At 37.1% G+C, this 23,065-nt stretch overlaps 1 protein-coding gene across 2 annotated transcripts in view; it reads left to right on the plus strand.

Moving 5' to 3' along the window:
- The window catches only part of cpne4b (copine IVb), a 54,033-nt gene that overhangs the window by 12,581 nt on the left and 18,387 nt on the right, over nucleotides 1–23,065 (plus strand). For both annotated transcript variants that reach the window (XM_079590031.1, XM_079590032.1), the window contains 11 exons: nucleotides 535–714; nucleotides 1,751–1,822; nucleotides 1,913–1,987; nucleotides 2,465–2,548; nucleotides 2,657–2,746; nucleotides 16,034–16,132; nucleotides 18,521–18,562; nucleotides 18,877–18,963; nucleotides 20,032–20,091; nucleotides 21,263–21,396; nucleotides 21,844–21,898. In XM_079590031.1, coding sequence (XP_079446157.1) covers nucleotides 535–714; nucleotides 1,751–1,822; nucleotides 1,913–1,987; nucleotides 2,465–2,548; nucleotides 2,657–2,746; nucleotides 16,034–16,132; nucleotides 18,521–18,562; nucleotides 18,877–18,963; nucleotides 20,032–20,091; nucleotides 21,263–21,396; nucleotides 21,844–21,898 — 978 coding nt within the window. The remainder of the gene's footprint in view (nucleotides 1–534; nucleotides 715–1,750; nucleotides 1,823–1,912; nucleotides 1,988–2,464; nucleotides 2,549–2,656; nucleotides 2,747–16,033; nucleotides 16,133–18,520; nucleotides 18,563–18,876; nucleotides 18,964–20,031; nucleotides 20,092–21,262; nucleotides 21,397–21,843; nucleotides 21,899–23,065) is intronic.

Below are 23,065 nucleotides of genomic sequence, written 5' to 3' on the forward strand. Positions count from 1 at the left end.
TTTATTGTCTTTTATGTAAAATGTATTTATTTATTATACATTTAGAATTAAATAGGCCTACAATTAGAACATATACTACTATTCAAAAGTTTAGTTGAGGGTCAGTAAGATTTTTTTTTAATGTTTTTAAACGAAAACCGTGACAAGGAAAAGTCTAAAGGACTAGAAAGTAAACAGAACAAGACAATGAAACTATACATGGAAAAAACACTTCATTGTTGATGGCACATACATGGGATTAAGTATAATAGAATTTTAAGCAATTTGTTATAGTCATAATGTCCCCTATCATAATAGCCTGTAACAAATTCAATTTGGACTAAGTACAATAACCTCTTTTGCACTTTAAGTACTGTGGCCCTGTTCAGCTAACATCCATTGACTTTAGATATGACTGAAAGCGCCTGTAGGACTTCATTGATCCCAGAGCGGAATATTTTTTGTAAAAAGCTCTGACCTAAATGCCTGAAATTTGTATTAAATCAAAACACCAGAGCTGGAGTGTGACATTTGCCATCTTCTGATTGGTTCCAGGTGGATCGGACAGAGGTTATTCGCAGCAGCATCAGTCCGGTTTTCTCCAAAGTCTTCACAGTGGACTACTATTTTGAGGAAGTGCAGCGCCTCCGTTTTGAGCTCCATGACATCAGTAGCAACCATAATGGACTCAAAGAGGCTGACTTCCTGGGTGCCATGGAGTGTACGCTTGGACAGGTGAATGCATGAAGGAGCGGCAGAGTGCACACTTAACTGAAGCACAGTAGGGAAGATGAAAGCTTGTGAATGGAACGGGTGCGTGAGAGAGAGGATGAGTACATGAGAGGGATTGTGTGGATTCAAAAGGGTAGCAGAGAGCTGACAAGCGCGTGAAGGTGCCTGGTGGGCAGATGGATTATTACTCCAAACTCTTTTTATCTAGTCTATCATAAAACAAGACTACAACCAGTGGTATATTAAGGAACATAAGAGGGTAAAGAGGACTTGAGTAAAAAAAGAGTTCATGTGAGGACAAGAAACTACAGGATTTGGATGGTAATAACAGACACTTCTTTTGTTTCTTCCAGTTAAAGTGATATGCTATATATTGTAAAACAATTTTTGCCATTAGTTCTAACCACTTACAGTTGACAAGTAGTATATATATTAGATGGTTTAAAAATACCTTTTTGTGAGTTGAACATGCTAAACAAGATACATTTTAGAAGAGTTTTTGGTAATACTTTTATTTAAAGTGACATAGTTACATGTTACTATATGTACTTACTATAGTAATAACAGTAAATTATGCATAATTATAAGTAACTAACCCTAAACCAAACCCTAACCGTAACTCTATAGTAAGTATACATGTAGTTAATTATTATTAATCAGTACTTGAGTAAGTACAATGTAACTACATCAACTTAAAATAAAAGGTAACCGAATTTTGTTTCCAATATTTCTTATTGGTTAAGTGGTCTGAGTTAAGTGCACATTCTTATTAAATCTGAGTTGTCCTGCTTACTATACTTACATTACTATTTAATGTTACTATCTATAAAGTATGTGGATAAATAGCCTTCTTGTTGGTGATTGTAGTGTAAATGTGTAATTCAAAATACAGTTAAAGCACCTGTGAAAAATCAATATGGAAAATGTTTGGCCCTTATTTTTACAGACGTTTCTTAGAGTGAGTTCATAATTTGTTTACGGTCTGGTTTTCTGTATAAGTGTATCTGCTTGCCTCATGTCCTCTCCTTTTCCTTCATAGATTGTATCACAGAGAAAACTGTCCAAAGCTTTAGTTAAGCAAGGAAACACATCTGGCAAATCATCTATTACAGTAAGAATAGACATTTCCCCCCAATTATTTTACACTGAAAATTTGTGCTCTTTCGTCATAATCTGAACTATGACTTCTTTGAAATCACAGGTCACAGCTGAAGAGCTGTCTGGGAATGATGACTACGTGGAGCTCGCCTTCAGTGCCAAGAAACTGGATGACAAGGTGTGATCTCTGTAATAGCTCAACAAGCACTTTACAACAATATTGAGAAACAATCAGATAATGTTGGTCTTCATACTGTCGTTTTATCCCAATGGTTTATGAAAAGCCAAAATTCAAATGGACCAATGCATCATCTGCTAATTTATTAAAATATACTGCCCTTTTTAATGTGCCACAAAACGACGACAAGTCTAGATACACAGTGGACCATTCAAAAACAAGAAAGTATGTGCAATCCAATGTAGACTCTAAATAGGAGAAAGTCAGGACAGGCCATTCATTACACAATAAATGTGCCTGGGATTGATGTATGAATAAATCCAAAATTCATTAAAGCCCAAGTGTCATTTCTGTGCTTCTAGTGGCACCGAATAAAATTGCAAAATTAATGAAAGGCTTCTAGAACACTTATTTAATATTTGCAGATGTTACATTAACCTTAAAAATAAGAATGAGTTTGATTCTTTGTTTGTTTAGGACTTTTTTAGCAAGTCGGATCCATTTCTGGAAATCTTCAGAGTGAATGATGATGGAACGGCATCACTGGTGCACAGAACAGAAGTGAGATTGATAGAAAGACACATGCATCTGCAAATATGCATGTTAAATACTTATTTAAGATATATAGTGTACATGTATTACCTGATCTCTGTATTTTTCTATTCGCAGACCATTATGAACAATCTAAGTCCTGTCTGGAAATCATTCAAAGTTTCTTTAAACACACTCTGCAGTGGAGACCAAGAGCGGGAGTTAAAGGTAGGACAGCTGTTTCGACTAGATCCACTAATCATTTATTTCATTATTATGCATACTGTTATGATAACTAGACATGCTATTTGAGATATTTCTGACATAAAGCAGTGAATCATCTCATCGAAAGATAAACACACTCTATACAAGGCTTTTATGTCAGTGTATTTTTTTTTTTTTTTTTTTTGCTCTTTATTCTGGTCTCAGCGTGACCATTTGGTCACATTAGATTAGAATCATCTTGGCAGATTTATGTAATGGCAGTCCTATCCATTCTTCCTCACCATTGCAGCTGACATCTTTCATAGTGAACTAATTATTGAGCGGGTAAATGGAGCCCGGCTGTTCGGAGGGTCCTGACAGTTGGCTGAGAGGAGCAGACATAGTGGAACCAGTGACAGAAATTGATGTTAATGCCCTTTAGTCCATTCAAGCCCATACTGTCCTTCTGGGTTTGAGAACTTTCTGTCCCTCGGCCCAGTTGTATAAAATAACACTTTAGGGCTCTATGGAGAGCAAGAAGCTGTGTTATTCACCAGACACGATTGATTTGGGATCAGAAAGTGAGATTAGACTCAAAATCAGCCATGGCTCATCTGTAAGGGCAGGTGGTGCAGTGCCCTGCCAAAATATTCATCCAAAACATAGACCTCTATATGAATTGAATCAATAATAAATTGTAAATGTGTTCAGCATTCTGCAACATATATTTTTGACTATTTTAAGTCATTAAGTGAACAGGATATATTAAAATGAGGCGTGTTTAAACATGCTAATGTGAAGAACCTTCATATAGTTTGGTTGTGCTTGTTTTATGTTTGTTCTGAGCATGTCTAAATTAATGTTAATATTTCTGTAAATAACAGGAAATTAAATGTTTTTATTGGTCAAAAGTTTGGAGTCATTTTTTTTTTTACTGAACGATCATGTGACCCAAAGACTCTATTAATAGTTACTGAAAATCCAGCTTTGCCATCAAAGAAAGAAATTACATTTTCAAATATATTAAAATAAAAAACATTTATTTTAAATTGTATCAATTGTTTTTTTAGAAGGCAGCTATCACCCTGTAGCCCAGGACAGGTTGCCCACAGAAGCTAAGCAGGGTTGAGCCTGGTTAGTATAGGAGACCTCCTGGGAAAACTAGGTTGCTGCTGGAAGAGGTGTTAGTGAGGCCAGGTGTGTGGTGGGTGTTCTGGTACAATATGGCTGTCGTCGCATCATCCAGGTGGATGCTGCACATTGGTGGTGGTTGAGGAGATTCCCCCTTCCATATGTAAAGCACTTTGAGTACCCAGAAAAGCTCTTTATAAATGTAAGCTCAAGGTGAGCATAAACGATTTTTATTAAAAAAAACATTTAAAAAACGTACCTACCCCAGACTTTTAAACAGTAGTGTAATTGTGAGATTAAATATTAAAATAAAAATCTATATATTTAGATAAATATATTATTATTTTTTATTTTTTTATGTTCATATATACAGTATATGCATTTACCGGTATATATCAAATATTTATTCTAATTAAAACACAGCTTCCATACTGAAAGCACACTTTTAATACTCCAAAATTGTATTGAACAAACCTAGCGTGTCAAGCTCTAGGTTTTTATAATGTATGAAAGGGGATTGAAAGGTTCAAACCACAGCATTACAGTTTTTCTGAATTGCTAAACACATTTCTAGGAACCATCACCCACTTTCTCAAAACCTTAAACACAAAACCAAATCTTCAAACTACATTCAGAGAACCTCTGACTCTTCTGGCAAAATCAAACAATTGACTCAAAGCCATTTTATCTGTGCTCAAAATCAAACAATGCTTTCAGATCATACACACATCAGTCAATATATAAACACTACAGATCATTCATTAGAAACTACATAAAAAAAAATGGAGAACACAGAATCCAAAGCATGCAGATACAGAAAAAAAGGTATATTGTAACAAAGTAAACAAATTCTGCAATTACGTAAAAAAGTATATTAATGACAACTTAGTAATGTGAACCCCCTCGTAAGGTGAATATATTGTATACTTTATGCCCTGCAAATATAGTATTGTACTGATTATTGTATAGTATTGAATGTCTGTATATTCAGCACTTGCATACTGTGAAAATACAGTGACCCAACTGCAAAAGTCAAAAACGTAACAGTAAAAAACTTGAAAATGAAAAGCATGTCAAGTCAAGTCACCTTCATTTATATAGTGCTTTTAGCAATACAGATTGTTTCAAAGCAGCTTTACAGTGATACAGTTTTTTTTCCAATTGCTAACACACAATTTTGCAAACTAGTCTGGTTTTATCAAAATACTTAACACAATTCACAAAACCACACACCCAAACTGCAAAATACCTCATATATCCTGCAAAATGAAGCACTGCAACCGAAACTACACCTAGCATTATCAAAATCAAACTTTTGCACAAAATGGCACTCACTTCATTCATATTACCCGATTTTTGTTTAACCAACTACACACTGTTGCCTGTTGGGCATAATGAAAAGCACCTTCATCTTTAGTATGCTTTGCCATAATACTAAAAATTTTATCAAATTGTTCACATGCACAGAAATATTTGCAGATACACACACATGCTGTTGAAATATTTTTTTTCTTTTTTTTTTCACTACAGTAAACAAGTCAGTGCAACATATGCACAACAGATATATTTACATGGGACTGAACAAAAATATTCTGACAAAAAACAGTAAACTGAAAAAGAAAATTTCAGAAAAAATATATTACAGTAAAAAAAAAGGCAAGAAACATAATTAGGCAGCATCTTGCCGCACAGCTGGGTCTGGCCACAACACCTCGTCAACATCACAGACAATATATTCCCTTGCCAGACATCGAGGGAAGAAGCACCTTGAGTGCCTTATCCATCCCTGAATCGCACCCACATCAATCTCATCACATGCCTCTTCCATGGCCTGCACAAGAGGCATGCGCACAAAGGGCTGCCGGTCGTATACCTTCCACCGCCATGCCGAAAAGAACTCTTCTATGGGGTTCAGAAATGGTGAGTATGGTGGGAGGTATTGCATGAGAAATGTTGGGTGGTCAGCAAACCAGTTTTGGACTGGGGCTGCACGATGAAAGCTCACGTTGTCCCATACCGGTTTCTTTGATGGTCTGCATCATTCATACGCTCTGGTGGTATAAGAATGTTGTGAAGTCTGTCCAGAAATGTGAGAATATGGGCTGTGTTGTATGGTCCAAGGTTGGCATGACGGTGGAGGACACCATGCATACTGGAGATGGCAGCGCACATTGTGATGTTTCCACGTTGGCCAGGAACATCTATAATGGCTCTGTGGCCAATGATGTTTCTCCCCCTTCTTCTGGTCTTTGCTAGGTTGAAACATGCCTCATCTATAAAGATGAACTCATGTGGGATTGCATGAGCATCCATTTTCAGTACTCCCTGAAAACAAAGAACAAAAATCAGTCAATATGGTGTTATCCAGTACACTGGGAAACAATGTTGCGTGTAGTGTACTGCAGTCAATATTGTACTTTCCACATATGCTCGTCTGACCTCTTTGTTTCTTTGAGAGTTTCTCTCAAACGGCACCTTATAAAGTTGTTTCATTCTGATTTGGTTTCGCTTGAGAATGCGAGCCAATGTGGACAGACTGACTCGTTGAATGTTGTTGAATATGGTGTTGTCTTGGATGATGTGGCTTTGAATTTCTCGTAATCTGATTTCATTATTTTCCAAAAACAAGTTTACAATGCCAGCTTTCTGTACCCCGGTGCACATTTGGCCCATTCCTCCACCATGGTTTCGTCTCTCAGTCCTTTAGAAAAACAAAAATATAGGGCTTGGACAATGCAGCCTAAAGATTTTTTCCCCACAGTAGAGTACATTGTACAGGATGTCATACACTAAGTAAACAGGTGTCACCCAACTGATACACTATGACATGGACCAAAACTACAAGACATTTTGGTTACATACCTGTTCTCCAGTCTAAATGTCCGGATGACAGAGGCGACAGTAAAACAGCTCAAGTTTGGCTGCACTCTCTGTCCAGCCTCTCGCATTGTCAGGCCATGGTTGATGACATGATCTACTAAGGTTGCTCTGATTTCATTTGAAAGTTGTTGTCTTCTTTGGCCATGAACTCCTCTACCTGCTCTACCCCTACCTCTCACTCTTCCACCCCCTCTCATTCTGACCCTCCCTCTTCCTCCTCCTCTTCCTCTCTCTCTCTCTCTCTCTCTCTCTCTCTCTCTGCAACATCTTCCATTGTTGTTGTAAAAAAAAGATGCTCACCTGTGGTCTTTTCATAGTGCTTACATCCTGATTGAAGTGTAAACAATTAACCATTGAGGTGTTTGGCCAGCTGGCACATGTATTGGCCAATTAGCTCATGTAGTGTCATTTTGAATGGCAGTGTTTTGAATGGCAAACATGTGGCTTTATGTCAGATTGTTGTGTGTTATGCAGAGACCTGTGTTCAGTGCATTTAAAAAGTGCCATTTTGAATTGCAAAATGTGTGTAAAGCAAAAAATGTGTTTAGACTTTTGAAGACTTGAGTGTGTCAGTTTAAATAATTGTGCTGTCCATGTAATTTTAGTGTGTTGGCAATTGGAAAAACTGTAATAGGAAATAAAAGTACACTGTAAAAAAAATTTAACCTCTCCAAGTCAAAATATTCTAGTGACTTGTCACATCTAAATTTTTTAATTGGCCCAAGTGAAATTCTGTAAAATTAATTGAATTAGGCTAATTGTTGCAATTGGCTCAATGAGAAATAATATGTCAGACTAATTGAAAAATTTAGATGTTACCAGTCACTAGAAAATTTTGACTTGGGGATGTAATTTTTTTTTTTTACAGTGTAACAGATATTGTTTTGGCTTTACAGATGATAAGATAATTTGATAATTTAAAGATAACAAAAGATAATTTGTCCAGCTAAAGTTTGTTTTGATTGATTCACTTCCGTCGCAATGATCATTAGTTATCAACTTAGGCGCCGCGAACACGACACCGTTCTAACAGAAAACCCTAAATGCGATCCGGCCACCCACCCGCACAAAACAGTGCCTGGTGGCTCGAGAACACAAACCATGAAATAGGTTCCAAGGTACAAGCCTTGAAAAAATGTATAATACAGATTTTGTTATCGCTTCGCCTTCCGCATAGCCACGTGAACCGGAATTATCCTGACAACGTTTTATCTGTACAGAGGTAAAGGGAAGGAGGCCTTCACAGGGGAGAGACTAGTTGGCACTTTAGGACTGTGTTGTTGTCATGTCTGGGCGCTGGTCCTTCATCAGATCCGGATAGGGCCTGGATCCAGCGGACTGCGGTAAACCTCAGGATAAACAGAGAGACTAATATTAGCGCAGACACCATCCTTCTTATGATATAACAAGTACATCAGGATTTACGGGAAGTGTTCCCGGTTCCGGCTGATCTAATCTATGCAGCCTAACATTGAATTATAGAAGTCTATAATGTGTTGTGTATGCTAGGCCAAAGAGATGTGTTTTTAGTCTAGATTTGAAATGACAGAGTGTGTCTGCAACCTGGACAATGTTAGGAAGACTGTTCCAAAGTTTTGGTGCTAAATAGGATGCTACACTTATTCACCAGGTCACACACACACTCCTCACATGTGCACAATTGCTTACAGTTTTTTCCAACTGCTTACACACAAAATCTTTTCATGTCACACGATTTTTGAAACCGCCCACTCAAAGTGCAAAACTACACACCAAATCTCCAAAACCATAAGCTATTTCTCAGTCTTGTTTTCAATTGCATAAAACACTTTTTTCAAAACACTACACACAATCCTCTACCTAAAACACAAAAATCTTACAGGAAGTGACTTGCTTTCCTTTTCTAAACACAACCAATCAAAATGCTACACTTATTCACCAGGCCACACATACACTCCTCACATGTGCAAACACTACAGTAATTGCTGATCACTAACCAATCACTGCTTTACTATTGTATATGCCTATAAGTAGGTCAAAGGTCAGATGACCTGTTTTGAACAATGGATGCCAACAATGAACAGAGACCCCACACACACAATTGTGTTCTTTACTGTATTCTAAAGAATATACTTTTGGTTTACATTTGTTTATGGTTTTGTTGTATGCTACTGTATACAACAGTAATGTTTGGTCTGATAAATATTTTCTGTTTCTACATTGCATTGGTGTTTACAGTGTACTTGTTACCCCTCTCAGTAGATTACTTTCACTGTAAAACATTGTATTGAAATGTAGATATAAGCCAAGACCAAAGAGCTTTAAAAATGTACTATTATGAAAGAAGTGTTTTGCCATTTGATGCAAATGCTTCATTCAGATGTGTTTATGGCATTTTGAATGCAGTGTTACATTTTGAAGGAGATGTGAGGCATTTTGCATTTTGTGTGTGCAGTTTTGGGAATTGTGTGTAGAGTTTTGAAAAAAAGTGACATAATTTTGAAAACGTGTGTAAGCAGTTGGAAAAAACTGTAAAATGTATACAATGTTTATAGGGAGCCAATGCAGTGTTGACAGAACCGGGCTAATACGGTCATACTTCCTGGTTCTGGTAAGAACTTGAGCTGCTGCGTTTTGGACCAGTTGCTCATCCAGTGCTCCAAAAACAGAAAGCTATACGGAGCTTACAGACGCAGCAAAGGAAGCTATAGAGCGGGTTCCTCCACCTGACAGAGAATCAGGGTTTTACAGCCATTGCTTCATTGTTCCAAAGAAGGATGGGGAGTTGCATCCTATATTAGATCGTTGTCTACTGAATCATTCAGTCAAGAGGTTCAAGTTCAAAATGTTGACTTTGAAGTCGTAAAAAAGATAAAGCTAGGCCAGTCACTCACTGTGAAACAGTTTCAGAGACTGTCTTTGGGTGCTCGAGCCCCTGCCCTATTTCAAATGTAATCAAAAGTAGCCTAAATTCACGTTTATTTTTACGTTTCTGTGAGTCATTCTGTGAGGTGTCGTTGCTATAACGTGTTGCTATGGGTTGCGTCACTTGCATCAAGTTGCCTGTGTCTTGCTTCGGGCTTGACTGAAGGGGTCAGTCTCCATTTTCGAGGGTCTAAAACTCCGGAGTAGTGTGTGGATGGCAGGCATAACCGTAGCAAAAGTTATGAGTTTTAAAATGACAATGCACTAGTGTAAACGTAGGTATCCCACAGTCTGCTCGGGAGCCGATGCTCTCGAGCCAAATATGGTTCTTTCAGTGAGTATATAGCTCAACGGCAGGAAAAAAATAAACAAAACAATCTTTAAACTTTTTTTTTTCAATAATAAAAGGTAGTGTGTCGATTCATTTAAAAATCCACATATCACATATTAAAATATTACATAATTCATTGAAGCCTGTTTGTCATGTATAATACACAGACCAATCGTCATCTGGCACAACAAGTTAAAATTTCATTGAACAATGTGAAGTGGAGCGGTTATATTCTGGTCATTTATAAATAAATAGTTTGAAAATAACATGGACAGACGAATTTACATTCATGAAGTGATTTGAATCTGCGTCGTTGAAACAATGGATGTTATTTGACTACAAAGCACTGCACAAAACCAGCACCAAAAGTAGCATTAATGGTAAGTAGTATTCAAGTCACGTGTACTCTATATTGATACACCGTTTACCATTTGATGAAACTATCATAGTTTGTTAAATGAAGCCCAGGCCTACAGGTCTAATATGTGAAGTGTAGGCTGACAACAACATGGTGACATGAAAGGACTTTATTATTTTAATTTTTTTATAATTTTGCAGCAATAGTATAATAGTACAGGTCTACTGGTCAAAAATTTGCACACACATTAGTATTTAAGTCCCTTATGCGCATCAAGTCTGAAATTATTTGATCAAAAATACAGAAAAAAAATTATTACAATTTAAAATAATGGTTTCTATTTTAAAATACTTAATAATTAATAATTTTATTTATAAGTTAATATATATTACCAGCGTCCGGCCGGTCAGTCTGACATTTGCCGGTCAAATGCACTCAGGCGCCGCATGCTTACATCGCGCAACATCAGCATCACACATGCACACGGAACGCACATATAGGAAACCTCTTGAATTACGACCGTTTCACACCACAAGAGTAAGCGGTGCGTGATCAGCGCATATTTTTTTTCCGGCATGCATGTTAATCAATGAGTGCATTCACACCGGGAGCAGGAGCGTCGCGTGAGCAGCAGTGAAGCGGGGGTTTTGGCGCCGAGTCTATTTTTGCTGCACTGGTTTCATTGGTATCCCCCACTTGCCTTGAGTTCGCACCGGGGATGGTCAAGGCATTCCTTTATCCTAAACCGGGCTATGTCCCTAAGGTGCCGACCAACAGAGCACGGCCTATTGTTTTGCAAGCTTCTGCCCTCCTCCTTTCAGAGATCAGGACCAGGAAAACTGAACCTTCTCCATCCAGTAAGAGCACTGGATATGTCCACAGAGCTGCCCTGTGGAGGAAATATGATCAGCTGTTTGTCTGTTTTGGATTGCCTAAAGGTTTAAGAAAAAGCAGACAGTCAGCAAGTGGATAGTCTTATGAGGTCTCTGGTTAGCCTTCACCTTTGACTATCAAAGCTCACTCTACCAGAAAGTAGGGATGCACCGAAATGAAAATTCTTGGCCGAAGCTGAAACCGAATATAATGAAACACTTGGCCGAAGGCTGAATACCGAACACGGTCATGTGCTTTTTACTATTTTCTCTTGCTTTTCAAAGAAAAAAATCAATTACAAAACTAATTTAAAAATATGTATTTAACATTGAGCATTTAAAAATATTTATATAACAATTAACATTTTGCTTACATTCCATCAGACATTATACCAAAAAAGCACAAAATAACTTAAAATAAATAAATGGTTAAACTAATAATATTTTTATTTGAGCTTATATTAGGCCTATAACTGCTGAAAGAATGTAACGTTTGTATGCCTACAACAAAAAAAGTGCATCTTTTGTTGTTTGATTAACATTATAATGACAGTTATTTAAGGCTGCTGTCATTTTAAGACCAAATGCTTGGATCTCGGTAATATCACACATATCCGGTTTTCACCGAGCGGTTAAGCCATAACCGACTGTGTTTACGTGAGATACTCCACATGATGGGCAGTTTGACTGACATCTGTGTGTCAGTATTTCACCATTCAGACGCAAAGAGAAGTGAATTCGGGATTGCGCGCTGTCTGAAAAAGCGCTTCTGGTGCGCATCATTCAGCCCGATACAACATTAGAGTTATTTTTTCACAACTTACTGCGCATAATTTATAACTTGAAATTCTTTTTGAAGATTCTCGTTAAACACACTCTGACTTGATCTCCGCGCTGACTTGAATTACACTAAATAGTGCTGTAGCCTAAGTTTTTGCAGATGCACCCCTCAACAATTCAGCAGAACAGTGTCTGCAAATGGCCATTTTGCGTCTTTCTACTTTCTACTTCCGCACTGACGACATGTTTGCTGGATTAATCAAGCGTGAGCTGCGCGCCGCTGCCTCTCACTCTATATGCTATAGTTGCCATTTGAACGCGTCATTGTTCGATAAAAATTCTCCCGAACACTGAAAGTGCTTTTTTATATATTTTCAGCCAAATAATTTTGGTTGCCGAACATTCGGTGCATCCCTACCAGAAAGTATGCCGTCCTACAAGGCCTTAATTTCAGGTGTTTCCCTTCAAGAGTTTTGTGTTGCGGTGGGTTGGTCTTTCCCACTCACATTCGTAAGGTTCTATAGCCTGGACTTGGAAGCTGCCCCAGGTTCTCAGGTGCTTATGTCTTAGTTCTGCCACAGTTTCACACGGACAGGCACTTGCAAGTACGGCGTTTGGTTTGATCGTTCCCAAAGCGCCATGAACAAGTTCCCTCGAAAGGGAATGTCTCGGCTCACGACTGTAACCATAGTTCCCTGAAAAGGGAACGAGAAGCTGTGTCGCCCCGCCATACTTCCCACATCCCTGTGATCGACTTGCTTCGGGTAAATGAAGCTAGCGGCAGTTATTCCAGATGTGCTTTTATTCTTTCCTGGTCGTGACGTCACCCGCCCCTGACGTTTCCTCTCACCATTGGACTAGTTGACACATGTGCTTCAGACGCAATCGCGCCGAGGCATTCCCAAAGCGGCATCGATGCAGCATCTTGTTCCCTTCTCAGGGAACTATGGTTACAGTCGTAACCTGATACGTTTAATTTGCTTATTAACTCATGAATGCTCCAAACTGGGGAGTTTTCATGAGTAAATAAGCAAACATTCCCTCTCTTCTCTTTCTCTCTCTGTCACATACACTTATTCAGACCTCAGAGTCAGCACTGCAGGTGTACGATACTCATTGGTATGCCGATGCAGAAGTGGGGTTAGGAGAGCTGTATTGAAATAATCTGGCTCTAAAGATGGTTCTCTTTGTATTCTCATAGCGGACTTTAGATGAGATTTAGTCTGCCGCACCACACAGAGATTCCACACTGAGACAAAAGCTGTTTGAAACTAAAGCCTTTCTAAAATGTTCACATACTGCACAGGAGACATTTTAGAGAAAGTAAAAGATACAGGCCAAGAAAAAGACAGAGATAGCAAAATTAAGAGCTGATGACTCAATATGTTTATTTGAGGACTACATCCCTTGATCAGCTCCACGTTGGCACTTTGCTGCTCTCAGCTTTATATGAAACTAACCACCACTTACAGCAAATTAACTAATACTTTAAATGCTTGGAAACTTTTGAATTAAGTCTTTGGCAATTATATCAAGTGGCTGAATGAGCAGTTGTGCAACATGTTCACTTAAAGTTGGTAAAAATAAATATTCATTCTAATACTCAAACATTGTTGATTTGAGTCCAAAAAAGTGTAGGTGATATTGAACAGTTAAGGACATGTATTCAGACAGATGGGAAAAAAAAGTTATTTTAGGGGACATGTCCCTGAATAAACATTAACTGGTTTGTTTAATATTCATGACTTCTTTACACTCAACGCACCACAGACAGCAATGCAGTCCTCTGCAGTGAAAACACATTTTGAATTCAGATTCACTGAGTTACGGAGCCATGCAGTTACGTTTTATTCATGTTATGAGAGTTATCAATAGATTTATAAGACAGACAGTTAATGTTAATGCGGCATGTTATGTTGAAACATGCTCACAATCACTCTGCTGTTTTTTCCTTTTTTTGTGCAGATTTTGGCAGTCATTTATCATTTAAGCACTTTATTAAATCTTTGACAAATATTGATGTAAGGGCCCAAAGGCAACAAAAAGTTTGAAAATTTAAAATCTAGTCTGTATGCGTTTTCCTCACTGTAGACTGTTACTGTATTATGTTGTTAGAGCTGTGATCGATTAAAAAAAATTGTTTTACTTGTACATTTGGAATCAATTAAGGTAACACTTTATTTTAAGGTAACACTTTATATTACAGTGTCCTTGTTATATTATGTTATATGTAGTTACTATAGTAATAACAGTAAATTATGCATAATTAAATGCAACTAAACCTTAACCAAACCTTAATCCTACCCTTACCCTATACATGTTGTTCATTAATTTTACTCAGTACTTAAATATATAATTACACTGTAACAATGACACCTTAAAATAATAGTGTAACCTCAATTAATAATATGCTCTAAACTAATTTTTTTTTTATTTTAGACTAATACTGCAGACTAATATTTTATTTTATTAACTTTATACATATATTTTATTTTATTGTATGTTAGTTTAGTTTAGTTTAGTTTAGTTAAGTCTGGAGCCCAGGGAAAATGAAACACACAATCGCTTCATCTGTCTTTTGAGGATGTTTTCAAACTTTATATTGAGAAGAGGTGCAGGTGTGAGTTTTGCATGTTGAGTTATTGCTGGTTCTCGCTTCTTCAGCTGAAAAGTCAACCACAGCATCTCTGTATTAATATTTTAAATGGCCTTCAAATTTTGATTACCACCCGCTTATGTCCCGGCATCAATGATTCATTAACAGCATTGCTACAGTGTGCTGTCTTCCTGCCACTCCTGCCACACACCAACACTCACAATGACACATATACACAGCGTACAGGCATGGCTGTTATATAAACCAACAACATGAAAAAGGATATTAAAATTCAAGAAGTGTTATGATAACAAGATGACCTGTTGCCGTTGGCCTGTATCTGTCTGTACACTTTCGCAATCCTTTATTGTAGATCTTGAAACTTTAGAGTCTTCAGCTTGTTCCAGATTCAGCACAGACTGGAAAAAAGATATTCTAAATGAACTGTGACATTTCAGTGTCACTGTAGCAAGAAAAGCTGATGCTGTTTTCATTTTGGCTGCATTTGTGATGTTATTAATTATCTCAGCGTTTAGTTCTTGGACACACTTTTTACTTAGTTTGCATTTTACAGTCTGTACAATCTATCATTTCTGAGAAGCAACTCTATTAAAACAAATGTTTTCAAATTAATGCATATGAGAAGGTTTGTGGAGGTTAAAAGCTGAAATTCTCATAGTTTGCATTGTAGCTGAACTGTGTTTTACTTTTATTCCTTCATAATCCTAGTAGATCTTCAGATATAATTTAACTCTTGTGCATCTGATGACTTTCCCTATCCCCGTAATGTCTATATATTTTTCTTATTCAAACACTACACACAACCATTTTTTCCCCCAGTATTTTTTTCAATAAAATATCTAGAAATAAAAAGATTGGATAGTAAGACTTAATAATTATTAGTTATAAATATTTTATTTTTATTTTATCAATCTCACTACATTTTGCTTTAAACAAGAAAAAACAAATTGCCAGTTGGGTAAGAAGAACAAACGTAGGCCTAATTCAGTATTTAAATTTTTAATATCGCATCATAAGAAGAATATTGGATACGTTTTTGTGTGTTGTGTGTGTGTGTGTGTGTGTGTGTGTGTGTGTGTGTGTGTGTGTGTGTGTGTGTGTGTGTGTGTGTGTGTGTGTGTGTGTGTGTGTTTGTGTGTGTGTGCGTGCTGTGTGCGTGTGTGTGTGTGTGTGTGTGTGTGACCTTTTGGTACTGTTATAGGAAACTACTCAGCACAGGATATTTATCACAGTTCTCTAGGGACTGACGTTGCACACCTTCATGCACAAAGGTTTTATTTATTTACCCCATAAAACATGTGGATCAGCATGTAATGATGGTTTCTGTGTTTTAAAAAGCAGTTATATTTGAATCAACTCAGCTCAGCTGTATCATAAACATGATGTATTTTGTCAATTCTATGTGATCAGCTTTTTTACACTTTTTTTCTTGTTGTAGTGTACAGTATGGGACTGGGATTCTAATGGCAAACATGACTTCATAGGAGAATTTCAAACCACCTTCAAGGAGATGAAGTCAGCCATGGAAGGGAAGCAGGTAATAAACATACACACACAGTCACAAAACGACCCTTCTTCCAAAATACAATTGTTCAACATATACAAATAACATGACTTTTGAACTGTTTCATATAATTATTTAGAATTATGCCTGTTTATATGAGTATCCCCATTGTATTAGCACGGAAACACTACCAGGATTCAAGACACTTGGATGGGGGAGGGTGGGGGGCAAGGATATTATAACATTTTTAAAGCACTGAATATACCCTGAAGCACATGGAACTGAGCAATAGCATGCATTCTTCATAACTCCAGCTTATGGATATGTGCAAAGAAGAAATCCTTCATTAATAAAAACTCATATCACATCATCTAGACTGGAGCTTGCCCATGGGCATGTGAAAGGCTGTAGAAATTCAAAGAACCAGATTCTGTGGTCTGATGAAGCCGAAATTGAACCTTTGAGCCTCAATGCTAAGCACTAGAACACCCTGCATACAAAAGCAACTGCATATCTACAGACTACCACTCTGAACACTTAGCAAAACGTACAACAACTCCTAATACCCTCTGAACACCTCAACAACCACATAGCAACACTCTGGCAACCAATGTAAACTTAGCAACTGTATAGCAATGGGCTAACAACCTCTCTGAACACCATAGCAACCACATAGCAACACTCTGGCAACCAACCAGAACACACTAGCAACTGCATAGCAATAAGGTAAGTAACAACCACATAGCTACATTCTGTAAACCAACCTGAACACCTAGCAACAGCATAGCAACATGTTAACAACCACTTTGAACACCTTAGCAACATCTTGACATTCAACCAGGGGTGCGTTTCCTATACAACGATGTAACTCACTGATCATAGTACGATGGATCGTTGGAGAAACTAACCACCTCATAATTCTGGAATGAAAGACATAGAATGTACTGAATGTTAGGTTGGTTATTGTGCCCCAAGAGCATGATCTAATTAAATACATATGCCATTTAGTTCCAACCACGTATGTTTGCAATGCTGTTTGCAAATGTTCGTTGGAACTATGATTTCAGGAAACGCCAAATCGTTGAATTATGTAACGAACGACGGAACTTGCGACCATAGTTGGCTAACTATGCTTTCGGGAAACGCACCCCAGAACAGCTTAGCAACTGCATAGCAATGGGCTAACAACAACATAGCAACACACTGCCAACCAACCATAACACCCTAGTAACTGCATAGCAACAGAACACTCTGAACATCTTAGCAACACCCTGGCATGACAGCAAGCTTTGCACAGGCACTTAGTCTTTGCACTTAGTTTGAGAAAATAAAAAAAACTATTTATCTTTTTGTTCTCTTTTAGAGTACTTAAAGGTGGGGTATGTAATTCTCTTTTTTGGCCATTTTTTTCAAAATCACTTAAAATCCTATTCCTAACCCACTTACAGCCAGAGTTAGAAGCACTGAAATAAAAATTAAGCAATTTAATCATCTGTGGAACAGGCAGGACTCGAAAAACTCCAGCCAATCATTTCCAAGACCACCTAGAATCATTGGACAGTAAGTGCATCAATCAAACGGTCGTACCATCCCCCCCTCCCCCCATCCATGTCCATGTTCTTTGAATGGGTGGAGTCAAAGGAAAGAAGGTAGGACCATTTGAGTTGTGTATTTTCAAAATCTGCCGGCCGTTTTGCAAATCACATACCCCACCTTTAAGCAAAATATCAGTTTTCCCTCATTTGACTAAACCTTGGTGAGCATAAGAAACTTCTTCTTTTTTTTATGTTTCCAGACATTTTAACAGGTACTATATAATTAAATCCAAACACCATAACTAGATAATTCTATACTGGAGTCAATCCACTATACCACCTGATAGTATAAAACACACACACACACACACACTTACTCTGCTCCGTCGCTTCTCTCATTTGAAATCTATTACCGGCTGTGCTGATTAGTAGTTAATGTGTGGCTTTAAATTCCATTAACTTCATATTCACAGTCATCCCCTTGAATGCTCAGAGGAGCAAAGTCGACAGGCTTCAACATACGCTTCTGGTTGCATTTGTTAATCAGTGGAATACCTCTTCCGCCAGCATGCTGATTGCACTGCTAGCGGGGTTCACAAACAGGTGCTTCGTTTTCAGCGGGAAACTCTGATGCTTTCAGTCTCTAGGGGTGGAAGAAAAGGTCTCGCATGCTCTTTAGTGAGAAGACCTGATTTGAGAGCTTTAGAACAGGCTGAGATAATTGTGCTTGGATCGATCATTTTAAATAACTCATGGATCCGAGATCTTTGGATTGTTTGCATCACTAGATTTTCTCTGAGCTATTGTATTCACACTAGAAATGTAAATTAAATGAAGAACTGTTTGGCTGGGATAGAAATATCTCTCTTTTTTTTTTTCCTGACAGGCATTATCACAAGAGAAACTACCAACTGATCTTGGCCAAAAGGTGACTTATTAACACCGACATGCTTGTGAAAGTCTTGCCAGCACTGCTAGCTTACAGCCAATCACTCTCATATTTTCTGAAAGCTCAACTGCAGACACTATGTTATACTGATTCTTAAAGACATCCGTCTGTCAATGTGTCTCTCAGGCTATGGGCATCTTCCTCTCATACAGATATATTGCAAACACACCTCAGACCAGATGAAAGACTTGCAAGCCCAGGCAATCTATCATGTGGCTCAATGGAGTTTAGTGCAGAGTTGAATGAGTGGCATAGTCCTGTAGTGTTGTTTTACTGTCACATGTTTCTGACAGATCCAGTGGGAGTGTATTAATCCTAAGTACCAAGTGAAGAAGAAGAACTACAGAAATTCTGGAATGGTAGTTCTTACCCTGTGCAAGGTGAGTAATTTTCACAATCTTATAATAAAGGTTTTATGTAATCATTTTTGTTTTTATTTAGCGTTAGATAAAGGAGTTTTTAACAACCAATTATTCTTGGATCTAAAACAAAATTTTGTGAAAAAAATGAATGAAATATTTTGTTTAAATTTTAAAAAGCAAAGCTCAAGTTCATATAATTGTACAAGTATATATGAATTTTAATAGCTTGTTAGAAAACATATGTGTGAGCTGGGCCAAAAAATGAACACTCGCCAAGCGCCAAATACGAGTAAAAATCGGTGTTGGTGAGTATATGAAACAGTGTCGAAGGCCAGTTGGTCGATAATATTTTAATGAATTCTAAAAATGCAATGTTGTGAACATTAACAAACATGAACGACGCTCTGGACAGTTGACTGGTCAGCGCTACATCTACAAGAGTTTAAACCATGGCAATTTAAATATTTAGACGCAAGATGCAAGAAGGAACTCAATTCTTTACTTGCAGGCTGTGTGGAAAGTTTTGTGTGCACAAACATCCGAAGTGCTCACTCAGAAAGCTGCGTGTCAGACACCGGACAAATTCACACAAAATAAAAATGTCCGTCTCTATCCTAAACATAGTTGGTTATGGCTTAAGTGAACATAAAAAGTAGAGAAAGATGTCTATCAGTGTATTGGATCCATGCATTCGGTCTTAAAGTGAAAGCCTATTTCTGCTGCTGTCTGTGTTTATGTTAATCAAACAACAAAGGACAAAGAAAAAAATCATTCACTGCTTTTGACTGAATAACTTTTGTAACTTAATTCATCTGTTTAATTTATATTGTAAAGACTATCCAGTGTTATTTTACTTTTGATTATTGTTTTCAAAAGTATTGTCTCTACCTGAAACTACTTGTCTTTATTAATGTTTAAAATTTATATTAGTTAGGCTTTTAGCTGTGGTATCAAAATTGGAATAAATAATTTGTTGGTCCACATGAGGAAAACAGTTTTTATATACAACAGGAATGATCTGTTAACCGATCAGAATCCAGGACCAGAACTATCAGTTTAATCATTATTATTTTATCTCTATTTCAGATCATAAAGATGCACTCTTTCCTGGATTACATCATGGGAGGTTGTCAGATTCAGTTCACAGTAAGTGGTTTTGGATGGCTTTTGGAAGGATTTCCCCCCACTTTTGTTTATCTTAATGTCATCTTAAGCTCAAACTAAACTCCACATATACACTGCAAAAATGCTAAATACAAAGTATTTTTGTCTTGTTTCCAGTCCAAATGTTTAAAAAAAATCAAGAAAATCAAGAAGCATGTACTAAAGTAGTAAAATGCCATAAGATATTATGTCTTGTTTTCTGTTTTTGCTTTAAAAAAAGCACAGTTTTCTGCCAATGCGGTAAGAAAAATAATCTTAATTCAGATTATATTTCTTACCCCATTGGCAGATAATGTAGCTTTTTTTAAGCAACAACTCACTTAATTTTAATTAATTCCCCCTGAAAACAAGACATAATATCTTATGTTATTTTTACTCTTCTAGTAAATGCATCTAGTAATAATTTTTAGATATTTGGACTGGAAAAATACTAAGTAAGAAAAGCATTTCTGCAGTGTAGTCAATATATAGGTGTAAGGATCATACCTAGTTTTCATGTTTGTTTCGTTCTCATTCAGTTCACCTGTTGTTAGTTAATTATCTCATTTAGCTTCCTCATTTGTTCTAGTATAAGTTCAGTTTTTTTTGTCCGATCTTGTCTATTTGTTTTAGGTCAACGTTAAGTGGATGTATTTGCCTGTTTCTTCTGTCTTTCCCCTGGGTGGACTTATTAAAGACTGCGATTCTGATTTCTCCTTCGTTGTGCGCTACTTGCACTCATTCTTGTAATGTAAATCATTGACTCTGTTATTGTCACAATTTTCCATGCAATTACATGAATAGATGCAATGTCCGATTCATGAATAAATTATTTTGATTTTAATTAATTGTAGTCAGTTTACAAAACCATGCTGAATGATTTGTTCACAAATCAGACTTGTTTGGCTCTTGAGTTCAAATTAAAGTTCTGGAGGGTTATCAGTGAATAATTACATTTCAGTGTGTTCATTACACACAGCTATCGTATGACTTACATGATAAGATCCTATACAGAATTTATGGATCTATTTTTGAGGATTTGGTTATTGTAATTGGATTGAAAAAAGCAACCAGTAGAGTAACAAATTTTCTTTTTGTGTTTAACTGAATGACCACATTTGCATTTTTGGTGAACTATCCTTTTAAGTGTTGTTTAAGTGTTGTTGTTCTGCAGGTGGCGATTGATTTCACCGCCTCAAATGGCGACCCTCGAAACAGCTGCTCCCTCCACTACATCCACCCTTATCAGCCCAATGAGTACCTCAAAGCGCTGATCGCTGTTGGGGAGATCTGCCAGGACTACGATAGGTAACCCACCACTCAATCCCTCAATCAGTCAGTCAGTCAACCAATAAATCAGCTAATAAATCATGCAACCAGTCAGGCAAACAGCCAATCCTTGAATTTGACCAAATTAAATCTACTATTACTCTACTTTCTCATGAAATGTTTACACCAGTTATTTTCTCAATACAGGCTATTAACCTAACGTTCAAACCATTAATCAATCAATTATACATTACATCAATCAATCAAGCATTTAGTCTTATGACTGCCAGCGCCTGTAGTATGCAAAGCTGTCATGTCAAGGATTGTGTTTCTACACTTCAATCACTCTCTCACCCAAGATGTCACTTAAGCTTGGAGTCAATTATATTTGACCCCTCACAATGTCACATCCTTGCTCACCTCATTGCTCATCTCTTGGGCTCAATGCACGCTCATTAATCCTCCCTCCTTCTGATCTGTTTCCAGCGACAAAATGTTTCCCGCTTTTGGCTTTGGAGCCCAAATCCCACCAGACTTCAAAGTAAGTTCATTATTTTTATGAGTAAAAAAGAAAAAGAAAAGGAAAAATAAATAAATAAGAGTTTTCTTATGCTTTAAAGGGATATTTCACCCTAAAATTTAATTCTGTAATTTACTCACCCTCAAGTTGTCCCAAACCTATATGAATTTCTTTCTTCTGCTGAACACAAAACAAGGTATTTTGAAGAATATGGGTAACCTAACAGTCAGGGGTTAAATTGGTATTTATTATGTGGGGGTGTTCTCCCTAGGGGGGTCTGGGGGTATGTGTTTTTTTTTTGAAGTCCAGGAATTTTTTTTTAAAAATAAACCATTAAATGGCACTTTCTGGAGAGTTTTGTGCAAAGAAATGGAGAAATTGAGTCTTACATGATATGTGAACAACTGCAAGGTTAAGAGCATATACTTTGCATTGTTGTAGTATCAACAGGTATTAGGACATCTTTTGTGTTCAGCAGAAGAGAGAAATTCATACAGGATTGTGACAACCTGAGGGTGGGTAAATTATGACAGAATGTAAATTTGTTTTGGCTGAACTATCCCTTTAAGTGAAAACAATTTTTACATGGAACTAGGTACAATTTTGGAGGACTTTTTGGTATTTAAAAATAACTTTGCTTTCTTACTGTGATTCTAGTTTTCATTTGAATGTTCGAATTGTTACATAGTAAGAAGTTGAAAAGAGTTTTTTAAATTTACATTTAAGATCAAATTATATTTAATTTAGTAATCCCCTTCAAAAAGTATTTGAGTTATATCATTTTAAAACCAAACTTATTCATTCATTGACTGGAAATTTAATAGACTGAATTTGTAACCTGATTTTAAGACTGCAAGGAGATTCCCATACAATACAATAAATCGTTGGGGAAACCAGAGTGCTCTAAATCCCTCGCTGTTACCTGACAGGAGATTTCTGAATAATTCATGAACTGCTGATGCCCTTTTACAATAATCACCTCATCATTCCTGCTAATCTATGCCAATCACTCAAAATCAGGTCATCTGATTGGTTGCCATGTTACAATCAGGGGTCATGGCCGCAGCATGGTTGGATGTGACTCTTAAGAATGCATTTTGTTTGAGCCACAGGGAAGCTCCATGTTTTATGCATGGTCTTATCCCATTCGTTGGCTGCAATGACTCTGAATATAAATGAACCTTGAAA

The sequence above is a fragment of the Phoxinus phoxinus genome (assembly GCF_949152265.1).
Source record: "Phoxinus phoxinus genome assembly, chromosome: 19".
Taxonomy (NCBI): domain Eukaryota; kingdom Metazoa; phylum Chordata; class Actinopteri; order Cypriniformes; family Leuciscidae; genus Phoxinus; species Phoxinus phoxinus.